This window comes from Aphelocoma coerulescens, chromosome 4A (genome assembly GCF_041296385.1).
Source record: "Aphelocoma coerulescens isolate FSJ_1873_10779 chromosome 4A, UR_Acoe_1.0, whole genome shotgun sequence".
NCBI classification, from domain to species: domain Eukaryota; kingdom Metazoa; phylum Chordata; class Aves; order Passeriformes; family Corvidae; genus Aphelocoma; species Aphelocoma coerulescens.
Genome location: NC_091018.1, coordinates 2908061 through 2935205, shown reverse-complemented (window position 1 = coordinate 2935205; position 27145 = coordinate 2908061). Strand labels below are relative to the sequence as shown.

At 39.5% G+C, this 27145-nt stretch overlaps 1 protein-coding gene across 14 annotated transcripts in view; it reads left to right on the top strand.

Moving 5' to 3' along the window:
• PCDH11X (protocadherin 11 X-linked) overlaps positions 1-27145 on the top strand; it is a 436859-nt gene that overhangs the window by 44437 nt on the left and 365277 nt on the right. For 13 of the 14 annotated variants that reach the window (XM_069015028.1, XM_069015030.1, XM_069015031.1 and 10 more), the window contains exons 3-4: positions 19993-20040; positions 23097-25583. In XM_069015028.1, the coding sequence (XP_068871129.1) occupies positions 19993-20040; positions 23097-25583 (2535 nt within the window). The remainder of the gene's footprint in view (positions 1-19992; positions 20041-23096; positions 25584-27145) is intronic. The other variant, XM_069015029.1, reaches the window with a different exon arrangement.

Sequence of the window (27145 nt, the reverse complement as noted above, 5' to 3'; positions counted from 1 at the left end):
CCAACCCGTTAGAAACCCAAAAACTGTGTACTGCAGTTGTGGTACAGTGCAGGTCCGTGTTGAAATGGGAATCTGTAGCCCTGAGTGCATTCCGGTGCATCGTATCCTCACTCTGTGGGAAGCTGTTTAGGTACATGGATGTCTGTATAAGAGAGTGATGAAACATCCATGTCTCCATGAGCTCTCTACCAGCATTCAAAGTGTTTGTACACTTTGGCTGACAGTCTTCTTGAACCATTAAAAGTATGTTCTTTTTGCCACTGCCAAGTGCAGCAGTATGTTGTGCTGGGTTCATGTCTCCCATTTTTATGGACACTTTTTTGTTATGCCTCTCTTGTGTGACTGTGGAAGCTCAGCAGTAGAACTTTGCCCAGAAGTTGATGTGATGCTCATCTGTGTATTGATGAGCTATTCCAGAGTGAAGGAGTCCATTTGTCAAAGCAGCTTTGTAATGTCTGGGCAGGAGCAGGTCCAAGATATGCATGAATGCAAGGAGAGCAGTGCCAATGACCTTGAAAGAGCAGATATTTCATATTCTTGCTTCTTTCATTCTTTCTAGTAAGTAACAGGGGAACTGGGGTGAGGGAACAGAGGAGTAACATAAGCATGTGATGTTTATATAAACAAGAGTGTGTGATTGCTAAATACATGATCACTTTTGTTTGAGTTTACTGAAATAAACTTTAGAACAGGAAAGAAACTTACCCTGAAACTGTTGGGGGGAAGCTGAAAGTGCCCTCACTTCCTGTGATTTGGAATAGGGAGCTATTTTATGGTTTGGCTGCTCAGCAACCAGTCTGGCCCTCATTACTGCCAGGAGTATAGATTATATAGACCAATATACTGCTTGGCTGACTGGATAGCTGATATTCACTGATATCAGTACTTACTAGCAATCTAATAAAAACAAAGCTCTGCCTTCTTTTAGCTCTTTTAAATTGCTTGGAACCTGAAGCAGTTGCAGCAGTGTGGGTCCTAAGGAATGACAAAGACATAAAAATCTCTTTCAGAAAACTGCATCCCACTGGGCATTTCTGGCTAGCTATCAAAAAAAAAAAAGAAAATAAAAAAAGAGACCACATACATGTCTGTCTGCTGTGAGTGCAGCCAAGGAACTTAAAACTTTCCAAGAACTTACTATAATGTTTGAAGTCTTTGTAGTAAGCTCTTTAAAACTTTTCCTAGGTTATAGGAGAGCAGGTATATCTACGTGTGTGGGTTTGTTTGGGTTGTTTCAGATAGCTAAGCAGAAGCCTCCAGTAGGACACAGTCTTCTTTATGTGTCATGTTAAATGAGATTTTGGGGAATGAATAGCAGCATATTAAATAAATAACAGTAGGAGCAGAAAATAATGAAAAAGCCAGGGTTACACACAAAATGGGGCAAAATAATACCCAGTCTGAAGAGAGAAATGTGAGTTATCTGAGAAAAGGGCTGTTATTGTAGGGAAAAGGAAAACTGTAGAAAACGATAAAATCAGGAGTCCCTGGGCCTGATGAGCAACAGTTCAGATCCCCACAACAGCAGTCTTGTTTTGTGAGCTTATTTTTGGGCTGTGCACTCAGAGAGAGAGAATGTAGCAGATCAGCAGAGTGGTAACACGTTTGTGTCACACGAGTGGGAGCTCCTCTGAAATCCAAGCTACGGCTCTGCAAGGGCAGCGCTGGGCACGAGGCCTTGTCTGGAGATGCAGTGCGAGATGAGATGGCCTGCCTGAGAGGTTTTTTACCAAGAAATGTGCAAATAACTTTCAAATATCAAATTATTTAATTTTAATCAGGGGAAAAAATCAGTTTAAAAAGGACCTGTTACATGGTTATTCAAGTGTCTCTGAAAAACTGCTTTTGCCACGTAATGGAAAGAAAGGTGGTGAGGTTGAACACACACTGGTATGGACTGGAAGTTCTGAAATCCTGTGCTACATGTGCTGCAAACAAAATACTTTGTGAAATCACAGCCCTGTAGGCAGATCTTCTAAAAGAATTAATTGCATTTTTCTCTTGAATGTCTGTTGTTCAGGTGTTTTTTTTGAGTTATGGATTCACTGCCTTTAAATGAGCCAGCAATTACACATATCTTGGAAATGATCTGTAAAAACCAAAAAGGAGTTTATGACAGCCAGACACCACTTGGAATAGTATGTCCAGATGTTATTCTACTGGTAATTTTTGGAATGTTAGTATCAAAAGTAATTATAAAATGAATTTAAAAAACCCAGTAGAAATAAAGGATTCTGGTGAGCAGGCAGGAAAAACAGCATGCATTTCCTACAGCAGAGGAGGGCCAGGAAGATAATGAGAGGGATTAAACACCTTTCCTGTGAGGAAAGGCTGAAAGAATTGGGATTGTTCAGCCTGGAGAAATAAAAGGCTGCAGGGTGACCTTATTGAGGCTTTTCAGTTCCTGAAGGGGCTGCAAGAGGGACTTTGGATGAGGCCTGGAGAGACAGGACAAGGGGGAATGGCTTTTTTCTGGTTTAAATTCAATATCGGGAATAAATTCTTCCCTGTCAGGGTGGGAAAGCCCTGGCACAGGGTGCCCAGGGAAGCTGTGGCTGCCCCTGGATCCCTGGAAGTGTCCCAGGCCAGGCTGGACAGATGTTGGAGCAACCTGGGATAGTGGGAGGTGTCCCTGCCCGTGGCAGGGGTGTGGAACCAGGTGATTTTTAAGGTCTCTTCCAACCCAAAGCATTCCGTGGTTCTGTGATACTCAAAGATGCATCACGGAGGAAGACTGGGGAGATGAAGAAGAAAGGGAAGAGTGGGTAATGCTGAAATGCCAGCAGGGAGGGTGACAGGCACAGCAGGGTGGTGCTGCTTTCGCTTGCCTTTCCTCCCCAGCTGTGCTTTGTGTGCCTCATCCTGCTCTGGTTTTTGGTGTGTGCTCTGGAGATGCTGGGATCTTCTGACCTTTTATAGCAGCAAACAGACACGTGGGGGGACCACAGCACAGGCAACTGCTGTGCCTTCTGAGCAGGATGGGTCTAGCAGGGCTGACGTGACACTGGGGGGAATTTTGGGAAGCACCCGCTATGAAACGGATGGGCAGGGCAGCTTGGAGGTGGCAGAGGAGTGGGAGATGATAAGATGTGGAAATCACTTCAGAGAAACAGAAAAGCTGATGCTTTAGTGTGTGTGCTGCAACAGAGTGAAAGGTGTTGTTCTGTATTTTGGACAGAAAGTAATCAAAATTTGACAAACTGTGCAATGAAGAGAAAGTTTTTCAGTTGTACTTTGATTTTGATACAAATTTCGCCAAGATTTGCTTATTGCCTGTGTGAAGCCAGGCGTGTTTTGCCCGACTCTAGGTAGATAGAGACTTTTTCCATAACAAATTCTAACAAAGAGTCAACTTCTCCCTACGAACTCAGCTGAGTCGTTTGTAGGTATTTAACACATTTTCAGCAGCTCTGTAGCTCCTCGGGAAGGTAACAGCCATGTGTTACAATATTTCCTCACTTTGTTATGCTTACCTTACTGCCCCTCTCAAAGGGTGGGGAAAAGGTTGCATATAATTTTTGTATTTGGATTCTTCTGCAAACTAGATAAGAACTGATAAAGTCTTTAAACTAAATAACATATTTTCATGTTTTGTTTTGTTGTTTTTTTTTTTTTTTTAATATCCTGACCCTCACTAAGACCCCTTAAAACAGTAGAAAACAAAACTTTGTATAAAATAGATTCTTGCACTTTGGATTCAGTGGAAGCTTTGTAAAGCAGGATTTGATTTATTTAAAGCAAGACAGTGCTTTAATTACCACACTGATTAGCACTCCAGTATTTTTTTTTTGCCTGCCTGCATTTTATCAAGGTGTACCTGAATAGAAAATGACTTCTTTATATGTAACTGATTCATGGCACTGCATCTTCAAAACTTTCTGGGTCTCTGACTTTCTCTACACTGTTTGAAATACATGAACTCTAAAAAGGCAGCAGTTTTACTGTTAATAGAAAAGAGGAGACAGTCACGCAGAGCAACTTGCTGCTCCCCAAAGTTGCTGTGCAGGGCATTATAAACGACTCTGTTTCTCTGCTGAGATGCCCCTAGGTGACCATAGAGGGAGTGACATTAAGGTTTCACATGATAAACAAGGTTTGCTGTGAACAAGGGGAAGAGGGAGAACTTAGATATTATTTAACAATAGGAGAGGATTCATTTAGAGTGGGAAATAGGTAGATTGGGGAAGAGGGTGGCATAACACTGATGGTAGGAGTTGGTAGAAGGCACAACTAAGACAAGAAATGAATGGCCAGATGGAAACCCAACCATTTTTATCTCATTGAGATTACTACTTTAACTATAAAAGGGAAATGAAAGGGAAAAAGAGCTGGGCACTCATAAATAGAAGTAGTCTGTGAAAACAGTAGGATGCAAGAGCAAATTGTGAATTGAAACCTGAATAAACAGTGATTTCTGATTGGGGATAAATCTATAAATACCTGTGTTCTGGTTTAACCCAGGGGGCAGCTCAGCCTACAGGGCTTTGTTCACCTCTTCAGGGCAGTCCCTTTGTTTACAGACTGACATAAAATGTACACTGTGTCAGGCAGTGCCACCATGGTGGCACAAATACCTACACGCTGCTGTTGATTACACTGTTCCAGTACCCTTACATCTGAGCTCAAGGCAAGCTGATATTTAGTACAACCTGATTAATACACTTAATATTTATAGGTGTCACAGGCCTTTGCTTTGACTGCAAAGATTTTAGTGTGAAGCATTTCTTTGTTCTCTTAAATGTTAAAAAGGTGAGCTGGTTCAGAACAGGTTTTGAATAGAATTCCAGCTCAGAGTGCTGGAATGGAGAGTCACGTGCGCTTCCAAAAGGATTCATACCAGCACATGTTTTAAATAATATTTTTTAATTGATTGCAGAGGTGCAACAGGAACAGAGCATTCTCTTCTGTGAGCTCATGCTGTGTGCTAATGGTTTGTTCCTTGAATCTGGTACAGTTCTGGGGGAAATGAGGCTGGTGTTACTGTTACAGTTCCATTCCTCTTACCTATTACGGTAATTTTGCTGTATTTACCTATCAGAAGCAGCTGATGCATTCCTTCTAGAATAATACAATAATCTCTTTGTAGCTGTCAGTTCATACCTCTGTAATCTGACAAAATAGATTCCTGCTCAGTCTCACAACATGTCAGTCTTGCCTCTGATGAGGAGAGTTTCATCTTGCTGCTCTAGATCATCTTTGTGATGCCTTTCAATAGAAGATATCCCCTTCTTGCTGATACAATTTGTCAATTCCATGACCCATGGAAGATGGAAATCACAGTTCTTCATCATGCTTCAAGCATCATATTTCATATTTGCAACTGGGTATTTCTGAGCCTCACAGCAGTGTTGGATCAAGTAACTCCAATCACTGTCAAGATCAGGAATGGAAGATGTGTTTTATGAAGAAATAAATCTAGGAAGGTAGTTGAAATTATAGACTGAGACTACATTTGGAGTTAAATGTGTATCAGAAAGTCATATTAATGACATCTTTGTTGATAATCCTGTTGTAAGCAGTGATACAAATCTGAAAGTCAAAAGCTGTAACAGTGGAGGAGGCCAACAACCTTTCTGTGGTCTGTTTGTGTTTCAATGCTGCACCAGGACCACCTGTGGGGTTCAGTACATAGAGCAGAAAGGAGGACAGAGTGGTTAATGTCCCTGCAAACAGTGCACAGTGACACAGACTTCAATTTTCTGCTCACCAGACCAACTTCACTGTCCCAAACACGAGCTGCTTGAACCTTTCCTTCCTGTCCTTTTTTATGCTGCCATTCCTCCTGGTGGGAGCTGAGGCAGCCACCCTCCCTTTTACTCTCAAACCATGTTCCATAGCTGGTCACACTGGAATTACTGTGGATTAAACTAACGTGGATGATTCTTTGTGTGGGCTTCAGCAGCGTGAGAGGACAGGGAAGTGGTGTATTGGCCCTTTCAGTAGGTCACAGGAAGCCTGGGGTGCTTCTTATCAATATCTGCATTCTGTGAAAAAACTGCCGACACAGAGCTTTTTTTTTCTGCATGTAAACAGATATTTATGAATATTGTCAGGACTTACTGAGTGTTGTAGTTGGACACTAATGCAATTACAGAATTTCAACTTAATTTTTCCTAATTTTTCTACAAATCAAAAACTATTTGTGAATTTATTTTAACCCTCTAATAGCAAAATATTCTTGCACTTTCTGATTTCTTTTTTTATTAGCAACCCTTTCTAGAAATTGTTTAAGGGAAATATGGCTGAATTGTGGAATATGGCTATTCAAGATTCCAAGAATATTTGTTTTACTGATTAATGTTTATTTAGGAAAATACATGATTCAGATAGGAGATTTCTTGACTTCCTCATCAGACCAGCATAATAACTTTATTATTATTATAATTTTTATATATAAATTATAAATTAAATTTATATATTATATAAAAATTATATATTATACATAGATCATAAATGATTGGTATAATTTCTCTCTTCTTATCGAGGAAACACTGGTTGTTCAGTGATATGTCAAGACTAATTGCCACAAAAATAGAATTACACTTATATTGATGTTAGAGGTAACAATAGTACTTAGGTACCTAAAACTGAGAAATTATGTTCAGCCAGATCCTAGATGTGGCAGTGCTTACAGACAAGGTGAAAATAAGATGCATGTTAAGAAAGCATTTGAGGGTTGGTTTTCTTTGTTTTTTCTTTTAGTTATTATGGGTTTCTTTTCCTTCTCATTGTCATGGAGCTTAGACTAAGATTTTGAGTTTCTGCTTGGAGAGGGGGATGGTTTGTTTTTCTTACTTCACAATCCTCTGGAAAAATTCAAACCTCACCTGGATGTGATCATGTGCAGCTGCTTCATCAGAGGGGTTGGAGCAGGTGATCTCCAGAGGTCCCTCCCCACCCCACCCACTCTGTGACTCCGTGGTCTCATCCCGCACAACTTTCCAGGACGGGCTGACTTCTGCCCTCACGGGGATGTCTCAGAGGGATTACACTGCAGATCTGTGGGTCAGTACTGTTTCTTCTCACCCATTTGGTGTGCCACCATAGAAAGGGAAGTTAATGGATTTAGGGAGCTCAAAAATAGATTGAGGAAGTTCTTTTGCTTTGGAGTTGTGCTCCAGTCAAGCTCTAAGGTCACTCTCTAGTGCTTCTAATTTAATAAATAGGGAGAGCTGGACGTGTTGTTTTTCTAAGGTAATTTTTGGCTGCCCTTTAAAAGAGGGGGTTTTTTTAGGACAGACAGTGATGTTGAGTACTTTTGTCCCAAATGCACAGTGGCAGTGGGGGAATTGGTCAGACCCAAAACATCTTTCCCTTTTTCATTTGCTGATAGAAGTGTTTTGGTTCAAGTTAATGCATCGTCTGATTTTTCACATGGATCCTCCTCCTGGGTGCTTTTCCACCCGAGATGTGGTTAATTACCAGCTGAAGATTTTGTGCATAATAAGTCTATTTTCATTATTTTTTGCTGTAGTTGAAAATCCACCTTCTTCCAAATCCTCCACCCCATTTACCCATTTTTCTTGCTATCTAAAATATCAAAGTGTATGATTCTTTAGAGAAGGTTTTTTGCTAGAATAAAAATATTGCTCAGTAGTAATTTGTCTGGAGAGATCTGAACAGACAAGTGGTCGTCTGTGAACATTGTTTTGAAGAAGTCACTGGGTCTGAGCTTTAAAAGGGAAAAACAGCTGATTTGCATTCCTACAGCTGTGATTTAGTGTCTGTGAGGAGATAAAACTCTGCCTCTGACTGGTGGTAGTGAGTCAAGAGTCAAGGTAATTGCCTCTTGTTGGTTGATACAAGGCTCCTTTAGGGTGGTTTATGGCATTATTGCTGTAAAACTGTCAGGTTCCGTTATCCTGACGTCCCTTTGGGGACTGAATGAGGACTGGAGGAGAAAGTCTTGCTTCCAGGCACAGCGAGTTCAGTGAGTTAGGCTGAGGGACAAGCTGGTGTCTCTTTCTGCATTGGAGGCTCTGATTTTCGCACGAGCTGTCACGAAACAGTAATATGTAACTTAGCATGTTCCGAGTGGGGAGGATGATGGGCTCAAGCTGCGAGGCACGAATCTGTCAAACGCAGAGCTCTGCTTCATCTGTCTGAGCTGAGCACTCTTTTGCTGGTGTCCGGACGGATCAGTTTGCTGCTTGGCACACATGTGGGGATGCCTTCTGAGCACCAAAGGCTCAGGGTTTGTTTACACGCTCCATGCGTGTGGCAGCACAGAGAAAGGGACGTTTTCCCAGCAGACAGCGAGAAAACAATTGTGTCACTTCTAGGAAATTGCCAATTACATGATCTATAATGCTCTCAATGGATAACCACAATAAAAGGGCTAAAATACCCCTTCTAAATGAAATTAGACTTTGGTTTGCATAGATGCATGCTATTGGGACTGCAAGCATGCAGTGCCACGTGAAGTTACAAAAGGTAACGAAAGGGCTCTCAGGAAAGATTGTGCTGCACCCTTAATCTTTCTCCTGCCTCAAAATCTACCGTGTTTTAAAGGTGTCATAGTTTTGTACATCACACAGGAAAGAGGTAGGAGCCTTTTTCAAGTTACTGCCATGGTGCTGAGGCATTATTTTTACATATTCAGTGTCTTTATCTGTGATTAAAGATACTTCTCTTTGGCCCTTATTTTATCTTTAAAGAATGACCTGACACAGGTGTCTGAATTTCGGACCATTTATTTATAAATTATGTTATTGCATCTGCTTGATAAACATCACCAATGTATCCAACAGGATTTAAACTTTTGTGGTAATTTTTATAGTTTAAAAGTTTGTCACTAAACTCAAATTATATTAAATAAGAATCTTATTATTAAAGTCAGCAATAGCTGTCACCATCCAAGCATGAAATATATTACATTTGAAGACCATTATTTTTCAACCAAATTAAAAACAATTATCACAAGTTCTATGAGAATATCAACTAATTGTTACTGCATGTACTGTAAAATTGTAAAAAAATCCATTGTAATTCCTGTTTCAGAATAATTTTGCAAGGTTTATTTTTTTCTGCTTCTTTGACTTGTGGTAATGGATTCATCAATGCATGGCTTACTTGTATTTTGGATGGCTGTCATGAGAAACCGCAAATTAGGTTTCCAGCAGATCCTAGTATTATTCTGATAATTAAAAATTCCAACTTATTAAGGAATATCTGTCTTTTTTCACATGTACTTATGAGGTTATCAAAAAATTCTACTATTTTCAAAGTGCTGAGTGAAGAAAAGAAAAAAAAAGGTGAATTTTAATTGCAAAAGATTTTTCTTTTGTCCAACTCACTTTTCTAAGACCTCTTCTTTTGGGAGGGATGAAGATTTGAAGATTTCCAATTGTTAGGATATATTTTGAAAATAGGAGAAGTCGTTTCAGTTTTTCCTGGTTTAAGTTGTCATAAAATACACAATTAAAATATTAAAGTAGCTTTTATGAAAATAATGTGTTCTTGATTTTAGTTTTGCTTTTAGCTTTCTAATATTGGATTTTAGTAATAAAGATTTAAATAATCCTAGCTAGTTCTCCCCCAACTACACTGTATATAATACTTTCTTTCCTTTCAGGGGGAAAGACCTATCAAAGAATATATTTAAATCAAGTGTCAGCTACGGTTCATGGCACTTGACTGCATTAGTACAGTTATTTTTATTCCTGAAATAAAGGTGTATTGCAAAATAATTTATATTCTCTAACCCAGAAACATAATTGGCCTGAACACTTAAGTCCCATAGAGCTTTTGAAGCTGGGACATGTAGCAAAGACTATTTCAGACAATTCTGAAGAAACAAAAAGAAACATTGCTAAAAGAAATGAATTCTGAGTCATCAGCTGTCAGTATTGAAATACATTTTTCTCTCATTGTGCTGTAATTGCTGGCTCTATTAATGTGATGTATTCTTGCTTCAGTTATTGCTGATGTTCCAAAGTTGAATAATTGTAGTTTTTTCTCTGCTTTTTCAAGCAAATTGACGTTTTCTGGGGGTTTTTTTCTTTTCTTTTGAGTCAGGATATTCCTCTGTGCTTTTCAGACTGGGATATTATGTGGGTTTTTCACTGTGAGAATACATTTTCCTCTTCATTTTAACCCCAGCCATATAATTTTTATCCTCATTTCCATTAGGGATTTTTCAAGATAATTTGTTGCAGCAGACTTAAAGGTATAAACAAATGAGTAACTTCTGTATTGTTCCTCATCCTGTTTCCCATCTAGTATCAAAAATAGTACTCTGGCACTTATATATAATAAGTTTTTGTGAATTGGACTTCGTTGGGAAAGCCAAGAAATATTGTGAATACCATAATTTGAAAGTCAGTCTTAAAAATAGACCCTAGAACACTGATAGAACTTTCCTGCTTTCCAGCGTTGCCCACTTTTTATTGTCTCACATAAATGAAGTATTCATCCATGGTGAATATCCAAGATACTTACTATGCTTGTACAGTATCAGAACTTGAATGAGTTCCTTGAAGTTTCCAGATTACCTGCTTCTCTGTAAGATTCTACATTAATGCTTATTTTTAGACTCTGAGGTATTTCAGTAGTCATCCCTCCCTCATAAAAACCTGCCATTTGAATAATTCAAACCTTCAACTGCCAGCATCCTCCAGAGCTCCAGAAGTTCAGTGTCTAAGTGGACCTTTGGCAAGGCTGAAGAGAAAAAACCTGTTAGTGTGTGTTTTAATATCTGTTTTAATATCTCCTTCTGATAGTTTTATTATTCGTGTTTTGAAGTGCATTATGCTAAAATGTTATGACCTTTCTGGACACCTTCATTTATCATCTGAGCAGGACTTTGGTCTTTTCAGTCTTTGCTTGTTGCTGTTTTCAAAGTCTGCAGCTTCCTCACAAGGGGAAGAGGAGGGGCAGGCACAGATCTCTGGGCCTGACCTAAGTATGGCCTTGCAGGATGAGAATGAGTTTCCTCTGATCTTGTATCGGTCTCCAACATTTGAAATCAGATGCTTGGGAGAGATTGTAAGAACAGCACCAGCATATTTTCCCAAGCTGTTCCTGAGCTTCTGCTGATGCATCACTGCCAGTTTGAGGCTCACAGATTGCTTGCCCAGCAGTGGTGATTCTGATAGTCTTGTCTGTCTGGGTTTTTGTTGGTTTGTTTTTTTTTTTTTTTTAATATGTGCAGTTTTTCCAGAGGTATTTTGAACCTATTTGTAAAAACTCTAAATTTTAAAATTTAATTGTTCAGAATATTGGCAAAGCTTTAGATACTGCGATGTGTGATGATCACTTGTTTTAATTTCTGCTTACATCAGTCCACTGGTGGCATTCTTATACTATGTAAACAGCCCTGTCTGTGAAATGTGTTTTGGATGCAGGGATAAAAGAATTCAACTTTGTTACTGAACTTAAAAATGTATACAGTTTTATAGGCTCATGGGGGAGATCAGAAACTGGGCAGAGACATTCTCCACAAATATGCATGCCCATTGCATTACATTAAGTAGAAATAAAATTAATTTGGTTTATATTTAAAATGTGTATATGCTTGAGCTAAAAGGGGAGTAAAGGTCGGACATACAAAACTTGCTCTGCTACGCAGTGGCAGAAAACTTTGCACTACTAAGGAATATGGTTTTCTCCTAAGTTTTCCTGTGTTAAGGAATTGGAGGAACAGTCAAGCCTTTTTCAGAAGTGAATTTGCCTTTGTGGAATTAAAACCTGTGTGGTTACATCATTCCACGTTATTTGTTAACTTTAATGACAACTTCAAAATTATGTGATGATGGAGTGTATGATTCAGGGCTCCAGCTGGCTGAAAATCTCTGTGCCAGGCTTGAAGCCTTTCACAGTCAATGGTGTGTCTGTGGCTGTTGAAATCCTATCTTGACATCCAGAGGGCTGGAAGAAATGGTAAAGCCATCAGTCTCCTCATCACTCTTGTAATATTCAGAAAATACTGAAATAGTTCCTGCAAACAGGAGTGAAGTCTTTCAGAATCTATTTTGAATATTGTTTTAAGGTTTAACTGCATATTTGTCACAGCACAGCATATGCTTCAGGCTACTGAATTTCACAAGCAAGGTAGCAAAGAAAATTCCTTTTTTTGTTACTCATTGCCTCTAACAAAGACCTGAGTAACAGTTATCCACAGTGGATTTTTTTTCCCTTTTTATTTTTATTTTTTTCTTTGTATACTTGTGAGTGGAATAAGTTTATCCATCAGGAAAGGTTTTAGTAGCTTATATTATGTTGATCAGGAGCTTCTGCCATGATTTGCATTTGAAATATTGAGCATCACTGTAAATCAGGTGACAGAAGTTCCTGCTGCAGTGCTGTGTGCACCTGGATCTGGCATCACTGAAAGCTAAAGAGGTGCTTTACTCTGAGTATTACTGTGGAATGATGGGCTGGCTTTTCCTGCTGGGCAGCTGTTGGAACTAATCAGATTGTGCCTAAGAGCATAATAAGGAAAAACTTTAATAATGCTTAGCCCTCTTGGAAGCTCTGTGGCTTCAGCTGTCACACTCACTTTCACTAATTTAGGTTTGCTGTTTTGTTAAAAGCCATAACGCTGGATTTCAAAACAGATTTCACTTAATTTTACATTTCACAATGGGTGCTTCCACATATAACCACAGTAGGCCTCTTCTTGTGTTACCAGTAAAGTTAATTGAGTGTGGAAGCAGAGCTTTGACTCTGTAGGTAGAATGCATAAAAAATATAGTTTGATGGTGTCACCTGAGGATTTGAAGATAGTGCTCTATATTGTGAATCCACGTAGACAGAAACCTATTTTATTGTAGTGAGCAGATTTCTGTGAGCAAGTTGACTCAATCCTGTCTTGGAGAGTACTTGTTTTGTGTTCTTCCAGTGTCTGTGAACCTGATGTCTAATGACAGATGTAGTATTTGGTAGAACATCCTAGGCATGTGTTAAAAATAGTAACATGCCCAACTAAATTTTTGACTTCAGAATCAACTCTGTTTTTAGCTCACTGCTTCGTTAACATAATAAACTGAATTTTTGTTCATAGCTTAATACCTTAATATGCAAGAATCTTAACAATATGCAAAACCCCTTAAGATAAAGAAATAGAAAGTAATTAAGTGGACAAATCAAGGTATAGACAAAGGCTTTGTGTCTAAGTTGTCTAAAGACTATTTAAGTTAAATTGTTTGAGCTGTGCTTTATTTTCCATGCTAATGGTCATTTTCCCAGATGATGGACATAAGTTAATACATTTTGCTGGGTTTCAGGATGAAATATTTTAATGGTTTGGGTTTGGTAGATTTGGTTGTTTACATCATGTTTTTAGAATATGAAGGCTAAACTTCACATTGAATTATTCAGAGCATGTTGCCATCCCCAGAGGTTGCTTTCTCCCAGGCCTTTTCCTGGTTCCAACCTGCATGTGGCTGAGAGATGCTGTCTTTGCTAGCAAGTGTCTCAAAGCAGGATGAATGCTCTGGGCACTGTGCTGGGTGTTTAACCGGGGGTTATGATCAGAGTGGAGCAGTTGGGACGAGTCCGGGGGAAGTTTTCACTTCTTGTTTGCCACCCTGACACCTTCCTGGCTGAAACCCCAAAGCTGTTCACATTTTTCACTGAGGAAGAGGCCTCAGGTCCAATTTTTGTGTGTGCCTATTATGGAGTTTTATTGTACCACAAACAACATGTGAGCTGTTGTTTGGGAACATCTGTTTTAGGACAGTGATTGAATTCACCTCAGGAAAGTACTTCACGTGGACCCAGACCTGGGAAAGCTTGGTTTTTTCCCTTTGACTTGGGTTGTATGAGTTACTGGGCAGAGATGGCTTCGCCTACCTTTGTTTAATTTGCTTTTTCTGGAATAGCAGAGTTGGTGAGAGGGCAGTCACGTTGCTAAATAACTCCCAAGCTCTTTTATTTACTCTGGCATTAACCTTGCTGTGGACGTACACCCATCACTCACTTCCCTCTAGCGTTAACTGCTCCACGTTCTCCCCCATGAGCTGTGGGAGGGTTTGTCTCCGTTCACAATTTATTGGAGGATTCATGCTACCTGGTGAGACTAAGCTAGATCTTTGCAACAGGAGATGGGTATTATATTTACCTTTTCAAGCTGGTGTTCTTCATGCTTAAATATTGGCTTATGTGTTCTGTGGTCTTATGTTTTTCTTTCATTTTTTTTTCCTTTTGGAGGAAAAATGCCTGCCCATTAGTCATAATTTTTAGTGTATATTCATGACTGAACTGCTATTAGGGAATATAAACAGTGAACAGAAATTGAGCAGAAAAGCTGGAGGGGAATGATGGGTGTTTGGTGTTTCCCTTGTAAACATGCCATTCCAATATTTTAAATTTATTTTCTTGCTTGCAAATCAGTTCTATCAATTCCGTCTCTGATTTTAAGACCGAGAAGTGGTTCAAGTGTGTTCAATTAGAGTGAAATTGGAATTTTATTTTTGTTTTTAGAAGGGAATATATTCTTGAGTAAAACTATATATTGAAGTATAAATCAAATACACTTTTAAGATTTTTGATCCCAAACTCACAGGGAAGCATTTTCTCGGAATATAACTCATTAACTGGAAGCTCAGAACAATTTATTTGCTAGAACTTTCAATACACACAGGTAGCAAGAGATTTCTTTTCCAAATTGACTTTCAGACTCGAGTTGCTGCCTTACAGTAAGGAAATGTTTCTTCTTTTTTATCTTGCACTTGTTCTAGTGAGTCAGATAAATAGGAGTCAACTGGAGGAGGAAGAATTTCTCTTCCTGAGAAACCCAGCACCAGAAAATACATTTTTGGTTTATCCCGTACACTCCTTGATCAGTATGGTGAAAAGACTTTTATTTACTGAGTTTCAGAATTCGGTGTCTCTGGAATATTTTTAGTAGTGTCACTCTGTATGTCTTCTCAGCTGCTGTCTCCCATTTATTACTCTGAAATTGCAGTATTATTTATTGTCTTCCCATGTGCACTGAAGTGTCATCTTGCACTTGCATACGTCACCTACTTTTACAGTTTAATATGGGAATCTCACTGTTATTCTCTGAGAGTAATAAAAAAAGGATAAGTTTTCATTCCTCAAAAAAGTATAGCTTTATTTCTTTCAAAAGCAAAACTGATCCTGTGGCATTTAAATGTCACACGCACACACTCCTTCTTATTTTGATTTCTACAAAACCCTGCAGAGTGGAGGCCTTGAGAGAGGCTTATGATCAGGTCATTTCTGCAGTATTTGTGACAGGTCTAGAATTCCAAAAGCCTGCTTGTGGAAGCTGGGGGAAATCTGTTCCGAGTGGAGGATGTAAACTCTTTTCTGCTAGAGTGTTTTTCTTCTCATCCTGTTATATTTTTGCCCACATGGGTTGTGAATTTTCTCCATTAAGACTGGATTTTTTAATCAACATTCATAGAGCAGTGACACATGGACATTAAAGTGCCATGCCTGCACATGAAAGAATGGCCTTGTGTTTTCTGGAAGTGAGGGGGGTTCCGTGTATGTGAGAGATGCTCCTGCTATTCAGATGAAAGTTTTGTCAGCAATTTTTCCTAGAAATGTAAGCATGAAGGGAAGATACTGTGATTTTGCTTCCAGCTGAACTTTAGTTTTGGAACGGTCTTAGGTCAAAGAAGACAATCATGCTAAACAACTTGTTGGAAAAGCAACACCATCAGAGGTTAGAATATGGGTTTGTCTTAATGAAGGTGCCATGTGTTTAAAGATATCATAGACTTTGAATTTGTGTGCGTGTACGTGTAAGAGGGAATGAGATTAATTTAATGAAATGAATTTTTAATTTAATGAATGTTGATCTGCAAATATTTGGGCTCCTTTTCAACAAAGCACAAGGATTTCAGTCTGTTTTATATTTTGTTATCCCATTGCCACAAACCGAATCCTCATGTACCCATTACCGCCAGTTTCCACTGACATCGCTGCAAGCTGGGGATGCTGCACAGCCCCTGCTTTGGAGCAGAGGAATTTTCAGAACTGTCTGGGCTGTTTGTGTTTTCTGGTGTACAAGTGGCTGTCAGTTTGAATCCCCTCTGCCTGGCAGTGCTGATGTGCTCATGGAGCAGGTCGTGAGCGGGCGGGCACAGCGGGTTCACCCCGCGCCAACACCGGCAGCGCTCCCCCCAAGCTCCAAATGTGCCACTGGGAGCTGAGACACTGCCTTTGGCTGTTGAGGCAAAATGAGGTTGTGATTTAGGAGCTGTTCTGAGCAGCAGTGCAGAATTGTTAGTGCTTCCCTCCAAAGGCACAGTGCTGTGTTGGAGGCTTGTACTCATTTATTTCTCTTTCTCGCAGGTCCTCGGTTCTGTGCCTGTTCTCAGCTAGGAAATAGAGCAAATATGTAACTGTCACCTTGTATAATGCAAATATCAAAATTCACTTGTTGGATGTATTGTTGCCTGATATAAATCCTAATTTTTTTTTTTCCTTCATTATATATCTATAGTGAGACTCCAAAGGCAGAAACATACTGAAAGGCAAGTCAGACGTCTGGAGCTTTATCATGGGAATTCAGAGCAAAGCTCAAACATGTTTAATACCTTAATCTGAATATCCTCAGGGTGTTGAAAATGTAGCTTTTTGTTCAGTAGGATGTCTGTGAATATTTCTGAACAACTATAATGGAGGAGATTAAGAGGGGAGGTTGCCTCCCTGGTTGTTACCTGCAGCTGTTGACCTCCCTTGTTTTGGTAAAAGTGTCTCTAAATGAAAGAACTTTGCTTGAAGTTTAACACTCTAAAGTCTAGCTCCCAAAGTTACGTTATAATGCTTGGTTTTTAAAGTTCAAGGTTCTAAAGTTTAAAATTAAACATGATTGTTGACTCAGAAATGGCTGCCTTTTTCAGACCAGCTACAAACTTTGGACAATTGATAAAAGTGTCTCTGTACTTCAGTTTCCCATCTTTAGTTAGTGTACAACTATTTATGTAGCAGGAGTATTGTGAACATAAATTCCTTACAGTTTTGTGCTGCAGCTGCATATTTTTCTGAAATATATAATTGTATGTCTACAGTGCATTGTGAAAGACCACTCAAGTAATGGCCCAGTTCTTTGAAAGCCATTTCTTGGTAATTTTGTGCCCTGTTAATGCAGCAGTCTGGGTTCACCATACTCCCACCCTAATTTGTAGAGGTGGATGAAGTGAATTTCTATTAAAAGAAAAGATACAGGTTTCTGTTTTGCTTTAGGTTTTGGTTTTGTTTGCTTGTTTTTTTAAATTTTCATCTGTGTTTGAAAAGATAAATTATATTTAATTAAGAACCCACAAACAATTCAACTTGAAACAACATTTCAAAGGCCAAAGATGTGCTATGGAAAGAGAGTTATTAATGAAATCTGGTGCAGTCTTGAAAATGTGAAGTGTATGTGGGTTGCCAATTTCCAGCTCCTCCTGTTCTCTCCCTTGTAAAGCCTGTAGTTAAAAATATTAACAGTTTTAAAGTATGGAGTTTCAGGCTTGCTTAAAGTGTAGACTGAAGAAATAAGGGCAGCAAAAAAAAGTAAATAAATTAAAAATATAGTTTTCCCTGTCTCTGATTGTTTCTCCTCAATGGAGGTGAACGTGGTCCAATAAACATGGTCTGACAACTGAATGCCAAGAGCTGAGTAGGATGAAAAAATGTTCCATGTCAGAAAAAAATATGCCTATCTCATATCTATCTATCTTAGAAAATAAAGTTGACAATGTTTAGAACATGACAAGATTGAAAAAGACTCCTTACAGAAGGGACCAAGTATTCCAAAAAGTTTAAGGAGACTCCAGCAATGCAGTTCTAAGGACTGTTTAAGTTTTGTTGTAGCAACATTAAATTTAACATTAAATTTATATTTCCAACGAAGTAATTTCCTGTAAATTAGCATAAACCTCCTAGCCTTTTATTTTTTTTTCTTTTTCAGAAAATCAGTATTAAATGTATTGATTGTCCTCATTTTGATTCCATGTTGTACTTTTTACGTTCCTTTCCAGCATAAGATAGTTCATTATTGTCCTTGTGTTCTATTGATCCCACCCACAGCGCTGTGCTTGCTGCCTGCTTCATGGGACAAGAGCTGCTTTGTGTGTGGCTGTGTATCTGGAGAGGAAATTTTGGCAGTGTTTTCCATTTATAGGAGCTCTTATGTAATTGGAGGAGGAAAAGTAGCAAGTTATGGTGTAGACATTGCTAAACTTTTTTCTTGCTTCGAAGGAAACCAATGGAAACAGTGCCTGACACTGACAGAAAACCATAAATTGAACAAAAGTCTTAAGAATTTTGGCCTACAAATTAAAAGGCTGCATTGCTTTGACGAAGAGAGTGTTTCAAATCTGTAAGCAACTCTGCATCTGCTGAGGTCTGCATTATAAAAAACTTCTTACCTTTGTAATGTCATTTTTCTCCTTTGAAGTTCTCCCATTCAGTTCATAAGGTAACTGCTGGTACTAATGACACTTATTTCCAGTAACTTTGGGTTGTAAGCTGTGGGATGTCATGAGAGGAGTGACTGTGGAGTCTTTAAGCAGGACAGCTGTCCAACCAATGGTAATTTTCTGGAATGTATGGACAGCAAATTGCACACTGTGTGAGTAATAGCAGACAAGGGGCCTTTCTGAGAGCTGCACACTTAGGGCAGTTTGGATCTGAGTGCATTCATATGCACCCATTATAGACACACAGATCCATTATCGCCCACCATGGGGAATATTTTGTGTTTAAGGCTTTAACTTGGCTTTGGCAATTCACAATTTCACAACCAAAGTAGCACCTTTGAAAGAAAAATGCAAGTTTAGTTTTCAGCTTTTATAGAAAAAGTTGTCCGCCGTGTAACTGTGGTCTGTTTTTCTGCACTAAGAACTGAAGTTGTGCTGCTGTACTCTCTCCTTTGCTGATAGCACAGTTACAGAGCAGTTCTATATGTCTTGACAAAAACAAGCAAGGAAAAAGTGTCTGGGACCCATCTTGTAGTTCTGCAGAAGACCTGCAAAGATTGTCTGTGTTGTTCCATGTGAAATAACCAGCAGTTAGCAAACCTGCATTATTTTCTGGACTTTCTGAAAAGATTTTAAGGTCCTCTGGACTCAAAACTACTTTCCAACCAAAGGTTTTTAATTAAGTGGTTACTTTAATGAATTACTGATTTACTTTCTGATGAGAAGCCACTCTTTTAATCTTTTTGTTTTTCTTCTTTTTTTTTTTTTTTTTTAATAGGATTGTTAACGTGATAAATGTGTACTTCTAGTGCGTTGCAACAGCCATTGAACTGAATTAGTGTAGCATATTAGTAAAAGTTTGAGCTGTGTATGTAGTCTGGCCCTTGACTTCTGTTTAGAATTCAGTTGCGCCAAAGACATCACTTGATGTGTTTGTCATTTACAGTGCACGGAGTATGGATAATAAGTGTAGGGTGAAGCTGTAGACACAAAACAATGAGCTGTCTTTGCTCCTGTGGCTTTCTCTGGAGGTTCACAATCTTCTTTTGAATGAAGATTGAGGACAGTGTTGATCTCCCCTTTGTCAGCTAACAATGGATACTTGTTACGCACAATTACATAATTTTTATGTTTTAAGGAATGATCACTGGTAGCCTCTCTTAATGTGAGTACTTTGTATCACAAGCAGTTGGGTTTGTATCGTTATTTAGCACAATATTCTTTCCCTTCCCCACTTCTTTGAGAAATTCCTGCCTTCTGCCAACTTACTGGTCTGCAAGTGTAAGTCCACAGGACGTTTTGAACACATTGGAGCGTGTCTGTTACCAGCATTAACCAGAAGCTGGTCTGTTTTCCCATTCTTCCCAACAATGTCCAGGCAGTCAGTACCCCACAGATCTAACAGGATCCTGGGATGCAATGCTCTGATACTGCCATATCTGTGTGTAGACTTCTGGTGCACTTTGTCACATCCAGCCCAGTCTGTAACAATTAGAAGCTGCTCTAGAATATCACACTACGTGTCCGTGTGTCATTGATTATGTATTTATGAAACCACCTAAATGCTGCAATTTTTAAAATACTCTCTAATTTTTTATTCACATGACAGCCCAAAACAGCTCCGAAAAGGACATTTGGATCCATTACAAATGACCAGGTAAATATACAGTAGGGAGTGTTCAACATGAAAGTTTCATTATTTGAGAGACTGTGTGCATAAATCCATGGAAAAGGGTGTTATGAAAATTGAATAAGGTAACAGAGCTTCTTACTGCCCTGATAAAGGATCTGGTTAGCAGGGTCAGAACATCTTCAGAGCTAATCCAGGCTCTGAGATAGGCATAACCTTGGTTTGCCGCCTATAGTTAGTGTTTAAACGGTATTTTTAAATTTAAAAAGTCAATCGCTCCTATTTCTCACCCCCATTCTTCTGGGGTAGAGATATTGATGCAGCAAATTATTTATACCAGCCATTTTAATGGCCAAAGGTACTCTGGAACTGTTAATTATCTGTTATGCTTTTCCTATGGATTTGTGCCCTCCCCAGTGTGCACAAATCCTTCAGGACACTGGGATAATGTGGTGACTGAGGCACAGTTCAGTCCAAATAGAAATCTAGACCCTAATGGAAATTTTATCTTCACAGTCCTAATGATGGTAAAGCCATTTACTTCAACATCAATAAATTAATCCTGAAGGTTTTTCGTCATATTTCTCATTTTAGCTCTCAATGTCTTTGCTCATAATGGAGAGAATTAGATATTTATAATCTTAAAAATATATTTCTTGCATGTTTCATCTTTTTTTTTTGAGTGTTTAGAATGTGAGAACTGTCTGTTCTTAGAAAATGTGTTTGTTAATTTGCAGCATGTCACACCTAACCTTATCTCTTAAACAACGTGAAATAGTGTTGCTAGAACTAAGAGACTTCTACTTCTCTGTAATGGTTTTTCTCTGGTTTAAAAAGATGTCTAAACCTGTAATGAATAAGAAGAAATAGACATGGATAATATTTCTTTCCACAGAAAATTATTCAAGCATTAATAATGAACTTGGAAGTGATCTTTGCATTCTTTGCTGTCCTCTAGTCACTCACTGCTGGTGATGGGGAGCTAAAGCACCATATTTTATACCAAACTCATATGCTGTGATGAAAAACCCCTCTCCCATACTTGATAAGAAAAGCAGAGATGGGCACACACATGTACAGCCACGTGAATTCAAAGTCTGTGTGAAGTTCTTGTTGTAGTTGTGGGATCTAATGACAGAATAATCAGTGCCCATCTGTCAACTTGTGTGCAAATAGAGAAGTAAAGAGAGCTGACAGGTTGCTTTTACTCTGGCTTCTGTTACTTTCTTTCCTCTGGAATCTATGTTAAAGCATAGAATATATAATTTATAATTTCCTAGTAATTATGAAATTTATTGCAAATAACTGCTAGCCAGATTGAATACGAAGAGGAAACTCTTGCTCTGCTTCCTATCAACATAGAATTACCATTCTAAAATTTACCCTAATTGGTTCAAAATATATATCTTGATTTAGAAACAATTTGCAGGTCTTACATTTTCATGCCTTCTGCTAAAGAAGCCAAATCTGTATTTGTTCTATTACTTCAAAATGTGTTCCAGTTTACTTTGTACTGTCCCCAGTTGCAACTTAATGTTGTCACAAGTGCTGTGCAAGAGGCACAGTAATTTTGGATATGTGGATGAATAGTTCTGTCCCATGAAATAAAAGATTGCTTATGTAGGGTCAAAATCTGGCTTTGAGGAAACAAATCAATGAAAGAGTCCAGCCTCACCCAGGAGTGTATAGAAGCTATAAATGCAGTCAGTTAATGATGGGTAGCATGATACAGGGAGTACAAATCTTTTGCAACTAATGAGAAATGAGGAACCTTGAACACTGGGAACATTTCCTTTTGCTTTCTTCTGGAGTGTCTCAGACCAGTTTAGAACACAGCTGAACCCAGTCCAGTGGAAGGTGTCCCTGCCTGTGGCAAGGGCTTGGAATGAGAGGATCTTTAAGGTCCCCTCCAGCCCAAACCATTCTGTGATTCCGTGGCAGTTACCTGAGTGAGGGTGAAAGATGAGCAGAGTAAGCAGAGAAGGAACAGTTGTTCATTATTACAAATATGACACATAAAAAGAAAGTCCTAATTAGTCCACAGTTTTATTTTTGCCTTCTCTTTTCTGGTCATCCCATGCATTCAGCATCAGCCATCTGCCTTCTAGCCCTGCCCTTATGGAAGATGTGGCTGGAAAACTGTCTTTACATCATTCCTCTAAGTGGTGAGATAAGAGAAAAGAGGGTAATTACAATATTCTTAATTCCTGTTTGTCTGAAGAGACAGCAGAAGAGAGAGGGAATGTAGTTCTAGATTCCAGTATTTATTTTAGCAGATTTGTCAGCACTAGTGTTTTTTAAAAAGCTGTGTTTGTGCAATATATGGAGCATTTTGGTACTGTTCCAGAGATGTTCAACAAATCCCATGAAAAATATTGATCATTTTCGAATTGATCTCGCAGTTCTGTGATTTTTTTGGAATGAAAATAGATCTTTTTTCACTGGGATTGTACTTTCACTACAAATATAAAACATACAGTGATGAATGCAGGAATATTTTTAATTAGTTTTTAAATATATTTCTGATGAACTCTTATGATTTAGTTTTGCCTGTATCATCTGACACCTGAATTATGTAATAAGCACTTTTTCAGTGATGGTGTTGGGGTTTTTTTATTCTAATGGTTTCAGATCATGTCCAAAGTTGCTCCACAAACAGAAATAATCCCTTTTTCTTTGTTGGTTTCCTTGAATTTGAATATTGGTATAGGTCCTCCAGTGACTGAACTTTGGCTTCATTCCTCATTTCCACACTCACTCATACAATAGAAAATCTGAATCACATCTGTCCAGGAATTTAATAACTTTTCTTTAGAAATAGAGAATCTGGATGAAAAAAATCACTATCACTCCCACATTTCTTCTTTTTCTAGAGTATCTGTTTATTGCTGTGTTTGCTCTTAAGTTTCTGGAGCTTAAAGGAAAATCAGATGTTGAAAAAAAAAGATAAATATAAAAATGCATATTCCTGTATAGAGTATATGTATAAATATATATTCCATGACAGTTTCAGAAAAATAATGTGGTGCTTTTCTGTTTAAATACACTGTCAAGCTAAAGTGTGTTCTTTCTGTGTCTTGTAGGGTCAAAACGTATTTGGTCTTGACATAACTGAGACACCTGAGGGAGATAAGTGGCCTCAACTGATTGTCCAGCAGATCCTGGATAGGGAGCAGAAGGACACCTATGTGATGAAAATCAAAGTTGAGGATGGTGGGAGCCCCCCGAGGTCCAGCACTGCCATCCTGCAGGTCACAGTGACCGATGTCAACGACAACCGCCCGGTGTTCAAAGAGAACGACGTCGAGGTCAGCGTGCCAGAAAACGCCCCAGTGGGCACCTCTGTCTCCCAGCTCCACGCCACCGACGCAGACCTGGGCTCAAATGCGCAGATCCACTTCTATTTCAGCAATCAGATCTCCAGCCTGGCCAAAAGGCTCTTTGCCATCGATAACACCACTGGCCTCATCACCATCAGGGAACCACTGGACAGGGAGGAATCTCCTGTGCACAAATTAACTGTTTTGGCAAGCGATGGCAGCTCAACGCCATCAAGAGCAACAGTGACTGTTAATGTCACAGATATTAATGACAATGTCCCATCTATAGACACGAGGTACATCATCAATCCGGTGAATGGGACAGTGCTTTTGTCTGAGAAGGCTCCCCTTAATACAAAAATTGCGTTGATAACAGTGATGGACAAGGACGCTGATCAGAATGGGAAAGTTACCTGTTTTACAGACCACGATGTCCCTTTCAGGCTAAAACCAGTGTTTGATAATCAGTTTCTCCTGGAGACAGCCACGTTTCTAGACTATGAAGCGACACGGGAATATGCCATCAAAATTGTGGCTTCGGATTCGGGGAAGCCTCCCTTAAACCAGTCTGCAATGCTCCTGATCAAAATTAAAGATGAAAATGACAATGCCCCAGTTTTCACACAGCCTATCATCGGTCTTTCCATCCCTGAAAACAACGCTCCTGGTACTCAGCTAACCAAGATCAGTGCTACGGATGCCGACAGCGGGCGGAATGCTGAGATCAGCTACATCCTGGGTTCTGATGCGCCCCCAATATTCAACCTGGACCGCCGTACAGGCATCCTGACAGCAGTGAGAAAGCTGGACAGAGAAAAGCAAGACAGGTACTCTTTCACTGTGCTGGCTAAGGATAATGGGATGCCACCTTTGCAGACCAATGCTACCGTGACGGTGTCGGTGCTGGACCAGAATGATAACAGCCCTGCTTTCACACATAATGAATATAATTTCTATGTGCCAGAAAACCTGCCCATGTATGGCACAGTGGGGCTTATCACAGTTACGGATGCTGATGCGGGAGACAACGCTGCGGTCACTCTCTCTATCTTAAATGGTAGAGATAATTTCATTATAGATCCACTTACTGGTGTAATAAGACCTAATATAACCTTTGATAGGGAGCAGCAGGGGTCATACACTTTCCAGGTGAAAGCAGTGGATGGAGGAAGACTGCAGCGTTCCTCAACTGCCAAAGTGACCATCAATGTTGTTGATGTAAATGATAACAGGCCTGTTTTTGTTATTCCCTCATCTAATTATTCCTATGAGTTGGTCCCAACGTCAGCCAGCCCAGGTTCTGTAGTTACTAAAGTCTTTGCAGTTGATAATGACACGGGAATGAACGCAGAGCTCCGCTATAGCATCATAGGTGGGAACTCCAGGGGCTTGTTTACCATTGACCAATTAACAGGCAATATTACTTTGAAAGAGAAGGTAATTACATCAGATCATGGCTTGCACAGACTGGTGATCAAAGTGAATGACCTGGGACAGCCGGAGTCTCTTTACACGATAGCTCTTGTGCACTTGTTTGTGAACGAGACAGTCACCAACAGCTCCTATGTGCAAGAGTTGGTGCGTAGGAACATGGAAACTCCAGTTGGCCAGAACATTGGGGATGGTGAGATAACCCCACAGACCAATGATTATGTCAAGATCATCATTGCCATTATTGCAGGCACCATGACAGTTATTCTGGTAATTTTTGTTACCGCTTTAGTCCGGTGCCGCCAGACGCCCAGGCACAAGGTTGTCCAAAAAAATAAGCAGAGTGGTGAATGGGTTTCCCCCAACCAAGAGAATAGGCAGATCAAGAAAAAGAAGAAGAAGAAGAAGCGCTCTCCAAAAAGTCTCCTCCTCAACTTTGTGACTATTGAAGAATCTAAGCCTGATGATCCTGGCCACGAGCACATAAATGGCACTTTAGACATTCCCGTAGAGCTAGAAGAACAGACTATGGGAAAGTATAACTGGGCCACCACACCAACCACATTTAAACCTGATAGCCCAGACTTAGCAAAGCACTACAAGTCTGCTTCTCCACAGCCTACCTTTCAAATTAAACCTGAGACTCCTGTACCCCCCAAGAAGCACCATGTCATTCAGGAATTGCCTCTAGATAACACCTTTGTGGTGGGCTGTGACTCACTTTCCAAGTGTTCATCCAGCAGCTCGGACCCTTACAGTGTTTCTGAATGCAGCTGTCAAGGAGGCTTCAAGACCCCAGGCCCCATACACACCAGACAGGTAATGGAATTTTAAGGTGCTTTCTTCCTTCTTCCCTCCTTACTTTGCCAATCCTATAACTCTAGTTTGAAGTGCTGCAAGATAAATTCTCCTGCAAGGAGCAAAAGTCTGCAAGTTCATATTCCACTGAGGTGTTGCAAAGTAAACAATTCAAGCTTCCTCAGTGGTAAGGGAGAAAATGAGAGAGGAAAAGAGTGTTGTCTGTGAGGAGGCTGAGCAGGCAGAGATCCCTCTGGTGGTATCCTGACTGCAGATGGCAGCATGGCACTTCCCGCCTCGCCGCGGGACCTCGAGCAGCTCGGGAGGCTCGGAGGGCGGTGGGACTGTCCTCTCCAGTCTGCTGTGCTCGAGGATCGAAGCGATCCAGGCCAGGTGGAAAGCAATAAAGCTTTACAGGAGCTCAGAAGTGGTTCTTAATCTTAATGGAGTCTGGAATTGCAGCCTTCATTTGGGCGTAGCTTTGCTTCAAGGTCTCACAAGAAGCGGGCGAGGATTTTCCTCCGAGAGTTTCAGTGCCATTTTCAGACTGGAAGGAGCATTAAATCTGGTGGAATGACACAGCTGACAGGCAAAGTTAGGGAAAAATTAGAAGCATCAGCGTAATTGATCTCACTTATTTGCTGCTCTGCCTGATAAACTAGGTATTAGCTTCATAGAAATGCAGTACAACAAAGGAAATACCTAAAGAATCCTCAGCTTAATATTAAAAATAAATTGAGAACTAAAGTACCCCTATTCTTCAAGACTCTACAGAAAAGCTTTAAGTCACTGGAGCTAGAATCTAGTGTTTATCCATATTCTGAGCAGTTTAATAAAACTTTTCTGTTTTTCTGTTTACTTCTCTTTCTTCACAAGTATCACAAAGTTTTCAGTGGGGATAGTTTTCTAGTTAAGCTTTAGTTGGTCAAGGAATTAATCGTTAAAGTTACACATACTTCAAGAGTGCTTATTTTATTATTGATAATACATTTTAGCTTGATAATACATTTAACAATATATTCATTGGGAACAAATCCTCAGCATGACTGTTAACGTTCTTCCTCCAGCTGAATTTTTTTCTGGGAGGTTTGTTTTACTACAACTGTAATAATAACAACATGCATAAAAAAAGCTTTGCATTAAATGCAGTCATCATATCTTCAAAAATTTCAGGCTCTGTTGTTTATTTTATTATATTTTGTTCCCTTTACCAACACAAATTTGTATGGTAATCTATATCACTATGTATAGCATTTTTTATTCAATATATTTCAATGTGTTAAGTTACATTACATATTAGAAAAGCCTCTTGCCAGTTTGTTCCTCTGTTTGAACTCCCGTCACCGAGGAGAGGGCAGTGCTGTTTTCAGCATTTCTGTAGGCCTGATCTAAGTGATTTCTTTCAATGGAGTTCTGGTACAGTTCCTGTGAGTCAAAAAGGTTCTGCCACTGTCTGCTGAAACACACTTTGTCATGCAGTAATGCAGCTAACAAAGAAAGAAAGCTCATGACTCTCAAAGTCCCTTCTATGGCAGTAAAAAGCTAGAAAGCAGAATGGAAAGCAATTCTCTTCTGCAGAAGTT